A 20,000-nucleotide genomic window follows, 5' to 3' on the forward strand; every position below is an offset into this window, starting at 1 on the left:
ATTCCGTATATTATTATTATTATTATTATTATTATTATTAAATAATGGAGCATTCTTTAATTTCTTTCCATCAACCAAAATGAAGAATTATATTTATTATCCTTATTATATTTTTATAACCCTAACACCCTCTCTGTCCGAGGGCCGGGCCGCATCCGTCGCTATCCTGGTTCATGGGAGCATACTTGTGATGTACTTCTGGCCGTTTCGTCGCTCTCAGCTCACAGGACCATAGATGCAACCCAGCAGGGCTACATTCTTACTTGTCTAGTGGTGGACCCCTCAAGGGTGACCAGACTCTCACTGTTCACTGGAAAATATCTTCTGCTGCTCAGGGCACGCGAAATGTGCATGACCCTAAGTCCGTGTGGCAACATTGTCGATTTCAGCCGTCACTTTGGCTTTGTGCTGGATCCAGTCTGTCTCCTTCATCATCTGGCGTCAGGGCATACCTGAAATAAACTGCATCTTCATTCAGGCTGGCAAATCGAGAAACAAGGAAAAACTCTGGGACATTTTTATATGACGAAACAAAATAATTATTCATAAATCGTTTTACACTTGTTTAGTCGACTTCTTTGATCCAAGCTTCATGATGCAGGTTGTATACTTAAGATCCACTAATCAATTTCCCAGCTAAGAACAAGAGCTTTTCAACTTAGCTCTTATGAGGGTTTCGCGCCCCCCCCCCCCACAGGCGGGGTGAGAGCGATGTGGACGCCTCGATGCCAGCTAGTAAAAGGGACCTAACTCCAAAAAGCCAATCGTTTTTATCAAATCAGAAATTCCTCCTTCCACCTTTTTGGAGTTATTCTTTCTTTTTTTTCTTTCCTCTCCCTCTCTTCTTTTATTGTATTAATTTGTACTCCCTTTTCTTTTTCTTTTGAATTTCCTCCCTCTCTCTGTTTCCCTAATTTCTACTCCTCCTTTCGGCTTTATCTATACAATTTCTTTTTTACCCTCATTACACTGAGGTGTTAACTCATCATCAAATTAGGAGTTATTAGTCACCCCAGCTGTCTTCCATATCGCTCAACAGAGGTTTTCAAAACAATCTTTTCGTTGTTAACTGATATATAACAGCAAATGAGATAAAATATCATTTGTGTTTTTTTTTCTTTCTGACAAAATCCCATAGACATTTCTGTTTTTCCTTGACCAAGTGTCAGCATGCCCCCCCCCCTAACCATACCTCATCCTCTCCCATCTTCTCTTCCTCTATTTGAAAAGCAAGATCCTCTGGTGTCGCCAGGGATCTCGTCATATTTTTTTAATTTTAATTTTAAATATTTTATATAATTACTATTATATATATGTATTTGTAATTTAGCCTGGATACAAGGTGCTTGTTTAAATTATTGCATGATGCAAAAAATCAGGGTTTTTTTTTTATGTATTCCTTTGTTTAAAAAATTAATATCTGATATTTTTCCTCTAGCCACAATCGATCATTTATGCTGTAAGTTGGTGCTTCTTTTATGATTTTCCGTTTTATGTTGTGCATGTTTCCATCGTTTTGTTCCTGTACATATTTAGATAGACTTCCGCTGTTCATTTGATAGGTGTACGTATGTATCTTTTAATGCGTTTGCTGTAGTTCCCATGTACAGCGCATTGTTAGTCTCGTTGATATGATTCCAGCAACTATGGAAAATAATAATGAAAGCAAATAAGTTAAAAAAAAAAAAAAAAAAAGGTTTCAACCATGCAGTACCTTCTTCAACAACATCCTGGTCTGTGAAAAGGAAAACCATTTTCTGATTTTCCATTCCAAGTTTGTTATAGAGTATTTTCAGGTCCTCTCGCAGGTTATTTTCCGTGTAATTTCTGGTCAGCGTGATCGCAAACAGATTGCAACAGGCCGCAAAGCTGGCTAATTTACAAAGACTCTGTTTTCCACTGCCTCCTACGCCAACCAACAGGGCGTGGCCTTGGTCCATACGAAGCACACGGTGAATACGTGTTAAGTGGTCAAGAGCATCATTGAATAACACAAGTCTCATTGGAACGTGTCTATCGCTATATTCTTCAAGAATCTGGAATTAGAAAATAATGCATGAAAAATTAAAGCAAAGGGAGAATATCTCATTTTTATACACAACATCTGTTTGGAAAGTAACAGGCGTGATTGTGCTGTGTAAGCTATCAACGAAAGAGGTAATAGTGGACTGTGCTAATCATCTAGCATAAGATCATTTGAAAAGTACAAAACTTTTCATAGTATTGAAAACACTTTTATGAGATGACGTTATTATCTATTATATAAATCTCACCTGTCTGTTTAAATGTATGTATGTATGTATGTTTTTTATTTTTTTTATTTTCTTACTTTGAATATTGTAATGTTGGGTATGGGGCAGCGAAACTAGCTGCCAACATTGACCTGCTTTTTATTGAAAGCAGCCGAGAGCTCTTTTTAGTATCCTCGTTGTTTTCTTAAGTGCAATTGTCTGAATCTCTTTTGCACATGGTTCTCCAGGAATATTAATTAGGTAGGACTTCAGGTTCTTCATAAGCCCTGTGGCACCTATAAAAACTGGTATGATTGATATCTCCCTAAGATTTCAGTTTCTTTTCATATCGTACATGAGACCTTGATATTTGGTCTTTTTCTCTCTTTCAGCTCTGTTCAGACTTCCATCATTAGGGACACTCACTTCAACCAAGGTTGCAACTCTCTCTGACTTATTCCATATGTATGTATGTATGTATGTATGTATGTATGTATGTTTGCATGTCTGCCTAAAACTTCCGACAGAGGCGACGGATTTTCACAAGATTGGTATCGTTATGAAGCTCGACCCTTAGGGTGACAAATATAGAACAATTGGCTAAAAACATTAATTCCATCACTCTCAACTGGACACTTTTCTACAAGGAAGGGTCGCTTTTTTCCCCAATATTTTCAGAAAGTTACCCCCTCTTTTCGATTGACTAGCCTTAATTTAAACATTCGCTACCTCCGGCTTGGCGATGGGTGCAACAGCAAAGACGTCACTTTTTTTTTTTTGCATATTCTTTTCCTCCTTTGTTCGAGCCCGCATATCTACTACCACTTTATTTTATTTTATTTTTATTTATTTTTTTGCTCAGCACACACGTTCAAACACCCGGGCAAAACCGGCCACCCAGGCTAGCATTCTTAAAAATTGAGTTGAAGAGAAATATTTTTTGTTTTTAAATTGTTGATAATATGAGCTCTCACTTTTTTTCAGAAAATTCTTCCAGCATTGGCTGAAGTTATTTCTTTTCGTCTTCTTTCATTGTTTATATTCTTCCTCCTTCCACTTCTTTGTACAAACGCATGATAAACATACACATCACTAATTACAATAGAAAAATGCGAGCATGAAAAGTAATATGGTTAAGCTTAAACATGGAAAAGAAAAGGACAAGATATTCCAGTAAAAAATATAATAAATTTATAACTTAAAATATTGCAGCATTAAGAATTGATTATATAATGTTAAATTGAATTTTAAAAAAATTCTTAATGCTGCAATATGTTAAGCTATAAATTTATTATATTTTTTACTAGAATATCTTGTCCTTTTCTTTTCCATGTTTAAGCTTAACCATATTACTTTTCATGCTAACATTTTTTATTGTAATCCATGATTTTTCCAGGTTTCCAGTAAATTCGCTTGTTTTTTGTTTGATTTCAGTCTTATTTTTTTCCCCCCATAAACATAACATACACATATGTAATAACAATCTACGGAACTCGTTTACTTTCAATAAATCCCCCAATTATCTCCCTTTAATTCTTTCATTCTCTCGGTTTCATTTGTTATTTCTCTTTTTTTCGAGAGCAGTGAATTGGTAGCAACAGTAGTCGCTGAAGCGACGTGGTTGCTATGAAAACTAGTCATAAAAAACATCGCTCACCTCCTTACGTTTTTTTTACGATTTTGAATACCAGTAAATTCATCATAACTTTTGTTTTACTGGACGAAAATTAAAAAAAAAATTTTTTTTTCACAATATAGCTGAGAAAGTGATCTATAAATTTCAATCATTGTTTGAAATTTGGTCGAAAAATGAGTGAGCGGTGAGGCTTTAAAGCAGTTTTAAATGACTAAAACTACCACTTAACCATATATCCAAACACGGTAGTGTTTGAATGATAGAATGAAATAATAAAATAAATTTTGAGGAGGATGTTGTAGTTTGCTTGAAGCATTGTCCGTAGTGTGTAAACAGTTGTGCTTGAAGGCTATGGCAATGCAGTTTTCGAGAAAAACATTGTTGGGTATGAGACAATATTGAAAATTTAAATAATTTTCAATTATAATTCATTTATTTACTACACGTGTCTTGATGTTATGTTCTTTGAATTTTCGAGGTAGGCCTCATCTTCAGAAAAAATAAAAAAAAATATGTACACCCACTCAGTGGAGTTGTGTTATGCCCAAAGCCAGAAGTAGTAGTAGGACAAAGAGCCTCTGCAAATCTATACTATTGCCATCCTGGTTCGACACATGTTCGTAGATAAATAAGTTATAATTGAAAATTATCGAAATCTTTCACTATTTATTATTTAATTGGAATTCATCATTGAGATGAGTATTATCCTCATCTTTTATTAGTTATTTTCACGACGTTTCAGCCAACTATTCTTCTCGCCTTCGTCAGGTGGTAACAACTAATAAAAGATGAGAATAATAGTCTGCAATATATAAAATTAATAAATAATACTCATCTCAATGAATTCCAATTAAAAAATATATACCATTCTGTATAGACCCGACCATGGAAGATCAAATAATAAACATGAATTTATAAGACTAAAAAATTCAACCTCCATCGCCCTTCGAGGCCCATGGCTCAGTTGATAGAGACGTTGAATCTCTACGGTTTCAGGTGAGAATTGTCTGAAGATAGCGGTTTCAATACTACCCAAAGCCGGCCAGAGGCTTACTTGGCCAAAACGCAGTGAGACGACAACAACTACGGAGGGCAGTAATTGCTGAGAATGCAGTTAGGAGATTCAGAGTTCCTATCGGTCGCGGTTACCACCCGATGAAGGCCAGAGGAATAGTTGGCTAAAACGTTGTGAAACAACTAAGAAAAGATGAGGATAATTGTTCGCAATAAATAAATAAAAAAATCTTTCAATATTGTTATTATTTTTTTTTTTTACCTTGTCTCATAACCAACGTTTTTTTTCTTCAAAACAGCATTGTCATAATGTAATATAGTAGTTACATTTTCACGCATTTACTGGACACTATGTATGAAAGTCTTACAAAGAAATAAAAGAAATTCGACTCAGCTTTTTCTTTTTAGTTTTAACTAAAGGCGTTTATTACCGGTACTTTCCAACAATGCATTGCATACTGTTTTAAAAGTCTCGTCTGCCATGTAGTTTACAAAAACGGGTTTAAAAGTCTCTCACTATCACAGACCACTCATCCATCTCACGCTGGCATGTAATTTTTCCAGTCCTCTGTCGCCCAAGTGTGTTTCTGTCACTTTCTGTCCGTGTGTGTTTTTCGTCACTTGCTGCCCACGAGTGTCCATTTTTCTTTTGTTTTCTTTTTCTTCTTTTCCTCTGCTATGACGTCACTTCTCACGCTGACTCGGTCATTTGCATATGTGCCATGCAGCTGCTGCTACAACAAGCGCTAGCGGCTCTGTTACAATAGCCTTCAAACATAACTGCTTACAAAATAAAAGTTATTGGCATAAAAAACAGCAAAGTGAAACAAGCCATGTAAGAAAAAGACAGTAAGAAGATCTGTACATCTTTATGCAGCCTAAATGCTTGTTCAGGGAGACTCTAAAACCTGGATATGGTAGACATTGTCAGTACCACCTCTGCTAGACCGTTCCACAAAGCAGAAACACAGACATGGAACGCTGCATTTCTTCTACCAAAGACAAAAGCGCTTATAATATATCTTTGGCTGGGTTCCACAAAGACCATGATTTAACACTGAAGTGAAAACCTAAAAAAAGATAGATTTAAGTTTTTATTGGTGATGTTGTATGCCAGAATCGGATCCTTTCGTATCCTCCACTGCTCAAATGAGGGTTAATCCCCAAATTTTCAGCAACACAAATAAATCAAAGCAGAAGCTGACAATAGTATTAAGCGATCGAACAACATTTAACCTTTCGCAATCAAACAAAACAAAACAAAAGGGAACACAAACAATACAGATGCTTACCTCTTGGAATAATGCTTTGCTGGCTTCAAAATCCTGGATGTCTTCATAGAATCCAACTCCTTCCATAACTGTTGCATAATCTCCAAATAAAAGAGGGTCACGCAATACAAAGTCCAAATGTTTTGAGTATTTCGACTCAATCAACTCGTGAATTTTTTTCTGAAACACAAAACAATCTTCGCATTAATAAAACTATCGGACAAAATCTCGTGTGTAGCATTAAAGACACCTAAGCAAATATAAGAACATACATAAGCACATAATAACAGTAAATATTGAGGCTAATGAAAGAATTTATTAAAATTAAGACGATACAACAAGATTCAACTCATAAATTAACAAAAGTTTAGAATTCAACATAGAATTTTTAACTTAACATTCATATATAACTGTTACACATGCATAACAATATTAATGGGTTTTTTTTTTATATAAAGCAAATCATTTTTAAGTGATTAATGAGAATTCGTAGACATGACATTACTGGGTAGAACGATAAAATTGTTGCTCTAAAGAAAACCACACTACAGCTTAATTTTAAAACTTTTATTGAAAAAAAATCAATTCAGGTAACTTGATTATGTAATAGAGCTGAAATCTATTCAATGTAGCTGCCTACGGCCGGCCTCAATCACTGCCTCCATATAGGTCCGGAACTCGGAGCATACCTTTTCCACAAACGCCAGCAAGAGTTTGGCGAATACTCAGCGATCAGGCTGACTTTGGTGCTATAAGAAGTCATGTTGGTGATGTTCTCGACATATGATCACACAAAGTAGTTCAGCGGGTTCAGTTCAGAGTAGGAGGGGAGTCAGTGAGAGAATGGTATAAAGTCGTAGCACTCCTTTTGAAACCAAGTCTTGGTCTCTTTGGACTTGCAGGCTGGCGCAGAGTCCTGCTACCACACCCATGGTCTGCCAGCAGCCACCTGATTGCACCAGGGATTCACCACACTCTTCAGTATTTCCAGGTACACTTTGGTGTTGACTTTCAAGCCGACTTTGAAAATGTGAGGTGGCATGATGTTGCCCTCACTTGAAACCACACCAAAGACCATAACTGTGGCCGGTTTGTTTTCATCATCCTGGGCACGTTCCTGCTATTTGTGGTAATCCAGCGATGCATTTTGAGGGTACTGGCAATGGTCCTGTTGTCATGACTTGGATCAGTGGAGAGCAGGAGTTATACAGCATCTCCGATCTCGCTCGTTGAACATTGTGCCACTTTCAGACATGATAGAAGGCTTCTATCGCTCTTGGGATTTGTACACAAATGGCCAACTAGTAGATGGTCTGCGACATAAAAAGAAAACCAGTTTTCATCAAACAGAAATGGAATCATGTCGTTTTTACTAGAGCCACAATTTCATCGTTCCACCCTGTAGATTCAACTCACAAATTATCAAAAGATTAGAATCCAACATAGAATTTTTAACTTAACATTCACATGTAACTGCCACATATACGTAATAATATTAATGGTTTTTTTTTTATAAAGTAAACAATTTTTAAGTGATTAATGGGCATTCGTAGACATTACAACAAAAATCTCGCGTTTTAATGATTGCTTCTGGAGATTATTTTCAAGATGGCAATGCTAAACAGTCGCCCCTCTCTTAATAATAAAATTTGATTTTTTTTCTTTAGTTAAAAATAAAACTATTTGATTAAATTATTTGATTTTTGGAATATGGTATTTTCATTCCGTCACAGGTATGGACATTATACAGATTTTTCTTTCTTTTTTTCAGTAAGATGCTCTTTAGTTCAGCTGATCCTATCTCTTGCAATTATAAGCATTTAATAATCTGTGGCTATCGAGGTAATTATTTAAGATGGCATTCATTTGAAAAATCTTAGGGGAATCATTTTTTTTCTTTTGTTGTTGTTTTTGTAAGAATATTTTTGGACAGAAAAACCACGCAGTAAATATGAGTTTATTAACATTTCTATGAAAATAGTATCCATTGTATTTTAGTTATAGAACCGACCCAAATGAGATAAATGAATAAGTAATCATAATAAATTGAAACAACGACAACTATGAAGATGAGGATAATAATTAGCTAAAGAATGAATACACAGTTTCATAAAGTCTAAAACCCAGACTACGATATTTAAACATATTCCAAGGAAACCTTTTTCATGGCAGACGCAAAGTACCTCACACCAAGCCCAATCCTCTACCTGTACAAAAGTCAAATACGTCCTAAGATGCAGTGCTGTTTTTAAAACACCTTTTTTCTGCCTTAATAGAGAACAAAATTGATTTTGAAATCTAGTGGATGTCCTCTTCCCTACAGCCTCTTTTTCACGGAAGAAAGATTGCTAGTTTTTCTCTGTTCTATCCTTAATCATTTAAGCTTTCGTTTCTAATTCTCTCAATTGTTATTCGTCAATGGACAACCTTATTAACCCTTAGCTTTAAGTGACCTTATATATATATATATATATATATATATATATATATATATATATATAGTTATCCACATGCAGTACTGTTTCGCTGTATCACAGTTTATCAGTGCGGCTAGACAAGCAACTACCTCAAGCCAGGATCGAAACTCGACCGCCCAAACGACAGTTGGCGCTCCTAACCGTTACGCTATTCAGTTGCTGCTATGGCGCGTAGATAATTAACAATGTTTTGCAATTATCCAAGCTCAATTTGATTACACAAAGAGCATCGCTTAATACTTGCGTAAGTATAATTTGATAATTATGTTTCAGTTTGAAGAAATATGGTATAATAAAATTATTAGGTGTTCGTTCACGCCTGACCTCCATAGAGTGTAAATATGTCACAAAGTTTAACAAGGTTTTATAAAAGGGGTGAGGGTCCACAATAACAACTTAACTTTAATCTTAATTCACGTTAGCTTTTATTTATTTTTTTTTAGTTGAATCATATTGTCTCGAATTAAATTTTTGAGTTGAATCATATTGTGTCGATTAAATTCACCTCATAAATTCACGTTCTTATTAAAATGAAAGCAAAAAAAAAAAGTCGGAATTTTAGACAATTCTCGACACAAATTTTGCATAACTCGGTTGTTTTCCTTCTCCACCTGCATGTGGCACTCTTTCGAAAATAGATAAATAGATAAATAATGGAAAATAAGAACGTTATTTGTTATCGTGTCAAAAGAAGGAAAAAATCCTGCTCACGTGATTACGTGTCTTTTTAAAAACATTCACATAACCTTTTTATTTTTATTTATATATCTGTTTAAGCTTTTTTTTGTTAGTGTACTAGAAGGAATTCGGTTGATTACAACCCTTTCTGCGTGTTCTTTACATTACAATAGTACAACCCTGAATCTGAGGGCGCAATACTACACCGTTCAATACTGTAAAACTGAAACGAAGCTGTTCTGCTTGAAAAGGGCGCCATTTTCTTCTTATTTATATTCATATAGATTCATTGCTTTAAAAAACTAAAGTAATTACGTGTTTACTTTCTTAATATCCCTTTTTTTCTGTTTTGGATTATTTTACTAAAGTAAGTAAAGCTTCATTATTTTTCAAAACTGTTTTTGTTTCTTTGTTTTTCGATATTTCGTCGATATTATTTAGTAAGAGTGTTTAGCAGAAAAGCCAACAAACGACTACTCGAAACAATAAATATACAAGAAATAAATGTTACCATAGTCAATAAAAGTTCAATTCATGTTTTTTTTTTTTTAAAATAGTTTTTAATGCTCTATACTTGAAATAATTTCAGTGAACCAAAATTAAAACGAAATTTGAGGCGATAACTACTTAAATGAATTTTTATATAAACTACACATGCCATAATCGAATATTCCTCAAGCACAAAATAACGGAAAACATTAAAATATGTTTATAAATATTCCTTACGTTGACGGAACTCTCTTAAATTGTTAACACAGAATGCTCAAGTGAAAACGGGGCTCTCCATTTCAAAGTCGATGCCATTTTGATTTTTTAAAACCGGTTCGTGAATTAAAAATAAATTATTTTTTTACAAACTACTTAAAAATACAAACCAATGAACTTTTCTACCATAAAAGTAACTTTTATTGACTATGGTAACATTTATTTCTTGTATATTTATATTATATTATACATATATATATATATATATATATATATATATATATATATATATATATATATATATATATATATATAACATTTTCTCTTTGTAAGGAAACATACATTTGTTGGTCACTCTTGGCTACGAATGGAAACAAAGTTGATATAAAAAAATATATTTTCGCGAAAATTATTTTCACTTTCATCATATTTTGCTTAGGATAAAATTTTTGAGTATCAAAACCTATCTCTTTACAACCCCCTCCTTTTCATAACCTATCATACTTTCATCAATCACAGTCCATTTTCTGTAGGCTATTTTTGAACCCAGTCAACGATGGGTACTTCTGCTAGTATATATATATATATATATATATATATATATATATATATATATATATATAATGCAAAATTCAAAAATTTAACGGTTTAGAAACTAAGCAAGTGCAGAATCTTTTTCAATAAATAAATATATTTACTTATTAAAATTAAATTCTATAATTCGATTCATAACAGAATATTAGGAAATAAGTTTTTTCTCTTTTTTATCGAATTTGTTTTCAATAAATAAATATGTTTATTCATTGAAAGAGATTATGTACTTGTTTGGTCTTTAAACGGTAGATTTTCTATTACTTTATATATTACAATAGAAAAATGCGAGCATGAAAAGTAATATGGTTAAGCTTAAACATGGAAAAGTAAAGGACTAGTTATTAAAACTGGAAAAGAAAAGGGCAAGATACTCTAGTAAAAAATATAATAAATTTATAACTTAAAATATTGCAGCATTAAGAATTGATTATATAATGTTAAATTGAATTTAAAAAAATTCTTAATGCTGCAATCTTGTAAGAAATAACAGTTCTAAATGACTAAAACTGCTACTTGACCATATATTTAAACAAGTAGTGTTTGAATGATATATAAATTCTACAAGAAGAGAAAAAAATCAGACGAACTAAAACAGAAATTTAATGAAAATTAAATAATTCATTGAAACGTTTTGAAATTATAAGATGTGAAACTTGAGCAATGAACAGGTAGAAAACAACAAATACAACGTAAATATTTTTTATTTAGTTTAAAAAGCATTTTTTTTCTCTCTGAGATTGAATAATAAAAAAAAATTTTTTTAAAATTAAATAAGAAATATTTGCATCATATTTACGACTAGCAGGTTCTCGGCGTTGACAGGTCATAAAATATGCTTCATATGATATTTTAATTTATTCAGACTTCGCATTTATTATTATAGAACCAATTCTCTATTAATCAATACGTAGAAGTGATTTTAAAAGTAAAACAAAATGACTCGGGTGCCATCAGCTAGAATCAAAACCAAAACATTTAGCTTTCAAGTGGTATTGACTACCATCTGAGATCGATATCAAACTTCATACATTAATGCAGTTTAACATATAAACGTATATTTGCGCATGCATTCAGGGGCACTTAAAGTCAACTTCCAAGTTCCAATTTTTTAATTTTGCCCTCTTAGAAGCGATATTTACCGGCTAACAATGAAATCGGATTTGCTCCACAGGTTTATATATCAAGTTTCAAGTATGTAGATCAAGAATTGATAGACAAAGACCGTTCTTCACACACACACACACACACACACACACACACACACACACACACACACACACACACACACACACACGGTCGCTTTTATATATAGATATAGATTTCTAGCTGTTTTACTGCTCAATTTTCAGATTGAAAAAAAAAAAAAAATTTACGCACATTTACTAAGGTCTTATCTTGTTCATTGATGAGTCGATCTCCGATGACTCGGATGCATTCATTTCTCCACACCCGCAAAAATTGCTCTGTTGTACTGAAGCGTTCAGGCGTTGTGCGGCAGAGACCATTGTAGATTCTAGAGAGATCTCGGAGATTGAAAATGTAGTGGAATTTGGAAGGAGTTGGTGGAAGTTCCTGGATTATCGTACTGAAAATGGATAAACATTGACCAAGATTAAACAAATAAATTGCGATAAATCGTTTCGGAATCCTAAAGCTGACAATTGACAATTTGGATTATTCAGACTAATATTCTCATCTTGGTTGTTATTTGCACAAGGCTTCAGTCGATGTAACCTGCGCCCTTCTTCAGGTGCATCTTTTAGAATTTGGGAATCTTTAGGTCAAACTTGACAACCCATAAGGAATTTTGAACTGAATCGCTTTACTTAATCAATGTGGGTAGATTGTTCTTATTCTATCAGCCATGGCCAAGAAGTGTCAATTATTTCATGTTATTTTTAGTCATTATTAAAGATTAAATTTTCAATAATCTCAAAAATGTAATCTTTCTAAGTGAAATCTTTCAGTCAAGGCCATAGAGTCAGAGTCAGAGAGATGGAGTAGGACTTTAAAAAAATATTTTACGAGTTTGTATTACTTTAAAAAGTTGAGTTGAAAGGTCGTTTGAATAAAAATTATGAACCTGACACAGGCACTTGCTGTGAAGAAGCAACAAACTTGATCAATTGTCAAAAAGAAGATAAGTTAAACGGGAGCGTTTATATAATAGCAACCAAAAATGATATCATTGTTGGTTGACAATTTAGACCCGAGAAGAATTAACCCTTTTGCATGCAGTTCCCTCCTAACAAATAACCATCTGTAACCATCACAGACAATAAAGATATATTGTTCTCCCTCTTTCTCACAGAAGAGACGTTGCTAGTCTGCTTCTGCTCTAGCGATACTTTTATGGTGGGTGTTCGACTGAGCTCCAATCTATGGTTTCTCCCTGTAAAACCTTTACATCAAATACTCACCTATAAAAAACAACTGACAACAACTTTCCTCACTCCCTATCTTTGGCCAAGACTAAACGAAAATTCCATGAACAAAGTTTCTTTCATGGAGTTGTCAATTTGTGAAACAATACTGTTTGTCTGCTTCCCGGCTGACTGTAACATGATCGTCTTCAAGTCTAATGTGACTATATTCCTATTGAGTCGTCCATTTAGATAATCTAGCTCTACCCAAGCTCCACCGTGTCTGATCTTGTTTCACTATCTACCTAACACTTAACCCTTATCCTTGAGTGGCCTCTGGGCCTTGATAAGTGGCCGTCAACCGGGTAAAAAAAAAAGTGTATTTTCATTCTTTTAAACACAGCATAAATACAATAATTTTAAGTAAGGGGACAACAAATAAAATTAATGAGGCCTATGTTGAAACCAACCCATGTACCTCTCTTCTACCGCACCACCTAAACAAGTTCGAGCTTCTCTCGCCCAGGAGGTTTGAAAATAGAGTCTCCTATTTGTATCTCACCTGTACAAAGCCAGCGTCATTTGAGTGATGCAATCAACAAGACCGTGCAAGCTTTTGTCAAACTGCTCCATGTGTCCTCTGAGGATTGAATAGTAGATACCGTATAGTGATTCATCTGACGGAAATGTCATATTGAACGTGCAGAAGAGTGAGACAAAACGAGGGTCCGTATCATTGCGTCCGCCTCCGGCTTTTCCCATCGCTGCGATATAACCAATGTCTTTGAGGCGTTTCCAATTCAAATCTTTACCGCGATCATAGATGCCACCTTTTTCAAGTAAAAGTTTCAACAAGGCAATTGGCTGTTGTGTACCATATGTGTCCACCTTGAGAAAAAAAAAAAAAAAAAAAATTCTCAAATAAGTCTGTGATAAGATACAAGCAATATCATAACTTACATACCTCATTAGAAATTATCTCCCTTGAATAAGGACTCTTCAATTTATAGATAACTATACACAGTCATTTATATAATGACAAAACAAACCAATAATATCCTTACGTAAATCCTCCAAAAATGAATATGTGAAAACAAACATATATTAGATAGGAAACACTGATATTTATTGTAATACAACTATTAGTGCTACTACTATGATTGCTAAAACAATTTAACAGCAATAGCATCTGATTGTAAAATGTTTGAGATAAGAATCTATTCTAACAGAGCAGTTGTGAAAGTAAGGGTTTGTGTTGACAGTTCCTCATATTTTATGCAACATTAGAACTTAAAAAAAAACATGTACAAGAATTAGATTACTTCTAGCAATTTTAGTCTTCCTTATTTAAAACTTGTCAAGAAGGGTTGATGATATGCGTTGCATGGGAAAATGATATGAGAATCATACGAAGGATGTGTAAGGATGTCTTAAATGTAAGGATGTGTAAGGATGTCTTAAAAACAGATTTAGTTCCAATGACTTCAGGTGAAAATTAAATCTGGTTAGTAGAAAGGGAGGTGTGTGAAGAAGAGGAGACTTTGATGGTATGGCCACGTTGAAAGAATAGATGTGAGTTCTTGGTATTGCTTCCCAAGGGAAGAGAGACAAAAAAAATGTTATCACATGCGCCAGCACAGTTCTGAACAATTTCGTACACATGACCCCACACAATCGTGAACAATTCTGTTGATTCGAACCTGAACACCTCCGGCGATTCAACACAACATGATTTCGAATAACTCCATCGATTCGAACTCGAACACCTCCAGCGATTCGACACAACATTATCCAGAATAACTTCATCGATTCAAACTCGAACACCTCAAGCGATTCGACACAACATTATCCAGAATAACTTCATCGATTCGAACTCGAACACCTCCAGCGATTCGACACAACATTATCCAGAATAACTTCATCGATTCGAACTCGAACACCTCCAGCGATTCGACACAACATTATCCAGAATAACTTCATCGATTCGAACTCGAACACCTCCAGCGATTCGACACAACATTATCCAGAATAACTTCATCGATTCGAACTCGAACACCTCCAGCGATTCGACACAACATTATCCAGAATAACTTCATCGATTCGAACTCGAACACCTCCAGCGATTCGACACAACATTATCCAGAATAACTTCATCGGTTCGAACCCAAACAACTCCATCGATTCGACAGGGCACAACACGATCCCGAATAACTCCATCGATTCAACACAATCTGAATGAAATGACTCAACACCATACATTTCCAGAGCAATCTAATCTCAGCAGTTACTCTTTGAATGAGTCTATTATCAGTTTTTTATAGCCCTTGGACAAACTTATTTTCGCCATAGGTAAGCCCAACGAAGACATTGGCATACAATTCTTGAGCGCTTCTGTGCATGCTCGTCATATGACCCCTAATACCGAAACCGGATTATGTTTAGTGCCAAGTCCCACAGAATATAATCCTGAGTGTATCCCTGATGCATGATAGCATTACAACGTTCCTTTGGTTATCTCGATAGCGCAGCTGTAACATTAAACACAATGTATGCTTTCTTCCTTTTCTACATTTATCACCATTATCATCGTATTCGGTTTTCATGCTGGCAGATTTTTAGAAATTGATCTCCAAATTACTTTATCTCTGGTCAGATCTTTATTTATCCTTCAAGTCCATTTTTATCACTTCTTTCCATGTTTTCCTTGGTCGCCCTATGTCAACTGAACCCGTTGCCTTAACTCCTCTATTAATCCAAGAACATCTCATCAATTCTTTCAACATGGTTATACCACCAGAGTTTACTCTTCTGCACAACTGACCCTGCTACTTTAACTGTTCTACAAGAAACTTTCATCTATTCTTTCTATGTGACCCAATCAACAAAGTCTCCCGTTCTGCATACATCTTCCTAAAACTGAGCAATCTGGAGAAACACCCTTACTTTCGTTCTTTTTTTATTTTTTATTTCTTTTCACTTTTTTCCCCCCACTCCCAGTTCTTCCCTTACTTAAGCTCTCTTCTCCATTTACCTTTTTCCTTTTCTAAGTAGGTAAAAAAACCTTTTGATATAAAATGAATGAGTCTTGATTTTGGTCTTAGAAGTGATTTTTGCCCTAACGAAGTAGGCTCTCTGAAAAGAGGCACTACAGAAACATGTATGCACATATGTAGTCAATGTTTGTATGAATGAACATACTACACACATCTTCATATACAGTCTAGAGTTACTCTTCCTCTGAGCTCATCAGAACTAAACCTGTCTTTAAGACTCGCATTACACATTCAGATGAATAGGGTCTCACTCACCTGTGGCATATTCATATCATCAATGAAGATCAGCAACCGTTTCCCAGGTGGGGGCCCATAGGTGTCTTTGGTTCGTTTTTCAACATTAGCTTCTAAATTTCTCTGAACATCCAACGATGTTGTTCGGCTGGAGAAGTTCATGTTTAATAGAAGCTGAAATATTATTTAATACAATATACATATAATATTACATTAGAGGATAGATTTTATGATAATACATACGGAATCTGCATAAATTAAAATATTATAATCATGATCATTTTTAAGTATATTGTACGACCGAGCGTCCAGCTAGTATATATATATATATCTATAATATAAAACTAAACGTCTGTGTGTGTGTCTGGTCACGAATAGGTTTCTATATGGTTGACTATTATAGAAAATTGATCACATATAATGATAGAAGATGTATCGAGACACAGGAATGGGTATGTTGGATCTGGCATAATGATGATTCATTAAAATTGTGGGGTCTGCATACGCGCCTGGTCCACAAAGTATGAAAATAAAAAATTTAAAAATTAAAAAAAAACGTTTACAAGTGTTTTTGATATAGATTTACATAATAATACTTTGATAAGTATGTTTGAACTTAAATAGGGATGGTATAATAAACTTGTGGGATCTGCGTTCGCGCCTGGCCTCCATAGAATGGAAATCGGCACAAACTTTAATAAAGACTTTTCATATCTATCTGCGTAAGTATACTTTGATAATTATGTTTCAGTTTGAAGAAATATGGTATAATAAAATTATGGGGTGTTCGTTCGCGCCTGACCTCCATAGAATGGAAATATGTCACAAAGTTTAACAGAATATTGTGATAAGTGTTTCAGTGTGAACAGGTATGGTACAATAAATTATGGGGTTTATCTATTTTATTTTTACTTTCATCATATTTTGCTTTGGTTTTGATACCCCCAAATTCGGAGCTATCTCTTTGCAACCCTTTCTTTTCATAACTTATCATACTTTCATAAATCAGAGTCCATTTTCTGTAGGCTGTTTTTGAACCCAATCAACGACGGGTACTTTTGGTAGTATATATATATATATATATATATATATATATATATATATATATATATATATATATATATATATATACACACACAATTAGACTATCTATATTCCTATAAATTTTGGCTTTCTGTGTATTCATATTAAAAACACTTTTTTCTATTTATTTAAAAAGAACATACAACTTTGTTATATATGTGTCGTGGAATTGCGTTCATTAGCAAAAGATTTAGCTAATTTGCATATTCTTTTAAACATTCATTTTAATTAATTCCCTATTAGTTTTTTCGGTTTCCTTTAGTTAACTATTACGTGTAATGATATTCATGCAGATATTCTACATGATTTATATTTGCATGATATTTTCGTAAAAAGTTTATAGTAAGCACAAAACTCTTTTCCATATATATTTATGTATACATTTATATTTTTGTTTAAACAATTTTTCCTACCAAACTCCTCGCTCGGTTTTTGGTCTACAGGCATGAAATTTCATGTATAAAGTATTTGTTTTTTGTCCATTGTTTCAATGTGGCGAGCTAACTTTCTTGGGTTTTCCATAAGAAAGTAGAGAAATTTGCCAAACTCACTATACCACAATACCTGAAGACGGCGCATGTGGGTAGAAAATGTTAGTATGTTTGTTGGATTTCTCTACTCTCTCATGGAAAACGTAACAAAGTTAGCCGGTCATATTGAAAAAATAAGCAAAAAAAAAAAAAAAAACACCCGTGAACCAAATATAAATAATAAAATATCATTTCTCGACGTATTAGTCAATTCAAGCAACTCCACTAAATACACATACTTCAAAGCACAAAAAAAACTACTAACAATAACGCAATACTCCTAAATTACCATAGTGAATGCCCAGAAAAATATAAAACTGCCTTATACAAAATTTGATCCTAACCCTGACAAAATCGACACCATCAAATTATACTATAAAAACCAATTACACACTAACTACAAAATAGACGAAAAAATAATAACAAACCTAAGATACACCAGACCCACCGACCAAAACAAAAAGATCAAACTAATAATATATTATACTAAATTTAAAACTTCCAATTTAATAATTAAAAACAATAACAATACTAACACCACGCTAAACCAAACTAATGTAGTGTATGAATTTATTGCCCCTCCGAAGAATGTCTCCGAACCCACTCTAAAAACTCATACAACGCATACATTGGCCACACAACAACACTCTCCCGACGACTAATTTAACTGACAATAGTGACATAAAAACAACACCTAACATCCCACAATAAAAACCTACAGTCGTTTGATATTAAAAATATCTTAAATAAAAATACTAAAATTCGATATCTTAACAACTGCACATGACGACTAAAATTACTAGAAGCCATGTTTATATATATATATATATATATATATATATATATATATATATAAAACTACAGCCTTTTTTAAACCGGATCTCATTTAACACCGGGACAAATGTACTAACAGTATTTAATAACTAACATGAAACTAAATTAATAAAATATAAAATAGGAAAATCGAAACTAAAACTAAAATAAAATAAAAATGATTCGCCCCCAACCCTCCTGCACCCACCTTTCATAGTCAATTAAAAGAAAAAAACATATAAATACACCAACCTTCAAAGGAAAAGAAAAGGAAAAGAAAACAACAACAATTGATCGCTTGAGGAAAATATAGCTGACCAACAACTTCTGGGCGCCATCCTATATAATATGCCTGCCGAAATTAAAAAGACCGTTCGGCAAATAGAAAAAATATCCAACAAGATCGAAAAAAGGAATAACTTTGTCGTGTTCAATTAAACGTGTCTAAATAATGACTTGCTGCCAATATATATATATATATACATATATATAACTACTTCATTTACTCACACAAATTTAATATACGAAAGTATAGATTTATGCGTAAACTTTAAGTATTTACTTCAAAAGTGCTCAATGCGTAGGTAGAGCTAGTTAGTAATTTATAAAATATATATGGCGATTAAGCTACACTGAATATTCTGCGTTTCATCCACTGCAGGATTCGTCAGGCTTATGCGCGAATTTTGTGGTTGCTTCTTGTTTTTATATATGTTGAGGATTTCTAGTTAGCCAATCAGCTTTCTAGTATCCACCGCGCCCCCTCCTATCAGCCAATGGGCATGCATTTTATCAAACAAAGGATCTGTTTTAGAACTAGGTTAGTGGTTTAAGGCAGATCTTTTCACTCCTTTTTTTTTTTTTTATATATATGAATATACCTATGTGTACACACACACATGCACACATATATACATATATATATATACATATATGTGTGATCGTTTATGTATATTCATGTTTATTTAATTTATTTATTTGTTTGTTTTCTATTGTTATTGTTAGTTTTAAAGCTATTTTGTATCGCTATCCTAGAGTAAGTTTTATTTTGTGAACACAGTTGTTTGCTATTTCTCGTCTACAGTTTAATAGATTTTGAGGTTCTTTAAAGTACAGGATAGCAAATTTTTCATGGAGGCATAATTTACATGGGTCGTCTAAATATCTGCACGTGGTAGCTTGTCTCATTATTTTCCATTCGACTAGCGGCGAATGTCCGCTTTCTTTGAGTTCCCATTATTTATTTGCTAGTGTTGTTTTTATACGGTGTTTTTTATTTCACAAAATAAAACTTACTCTAGGATAGCGATACAAAATA

The 20,000-nt window shown here is 33.7% G+C and overlaps 1 protein-coding gene across 1 annotated transcript in view; it reads right to left on the bottom strand.

The window, feature by feature from the left end:
- The window catches only part of LOC145293997 (dynein axonemal heavy chain 10-like), a 345,710-nt gene that overhangs the window by 155,789 nt on the left and 169,921 nt on the right, over window positions 1–20,000 (bottom strand). Inside the window, exons 42-46 of the mRNA XM_080140914.1 lie at window positions 16,278–16,430; window positions 13,532–13,857; window positions 11,984–12,191; window positions 6,174–6,332; window positions 1,715–2,036 (exon numbers count right to left, since the gene is read on the bottom strand). Coding sequence (XP_079997040.1) covers window positions 1,715–2,036; window positions 6,174–6,332; window positions 11,984–12,191; window positions 13,532–13,857; window positions 16,278–16,430 — 1,168 coding nt within the window. The remainder of the gene's footprint in view (window positions 1–1,714; window positions 2,037–6,173; window positions 6,333–11,983; window positions 12,192–13,531; window positions 13,858–16,277; window positions 16,431–20,000) is intronic.

The sequence above is a fragment of the Euprymna scolopes genome, chromosome 2, assembly GCF_053919585.1.
Source record: "Euprymna scolopes isolate OS-2025 chromosome 2, ASM5391958v1, whole genome shotgun sequence".
Lineage (NCBI taxonomy): Eukaryota > Metazoa > Mollusca > Cephalopoda > Sepiida > Sepiolidae > Euprymna > Euprymna scolopes.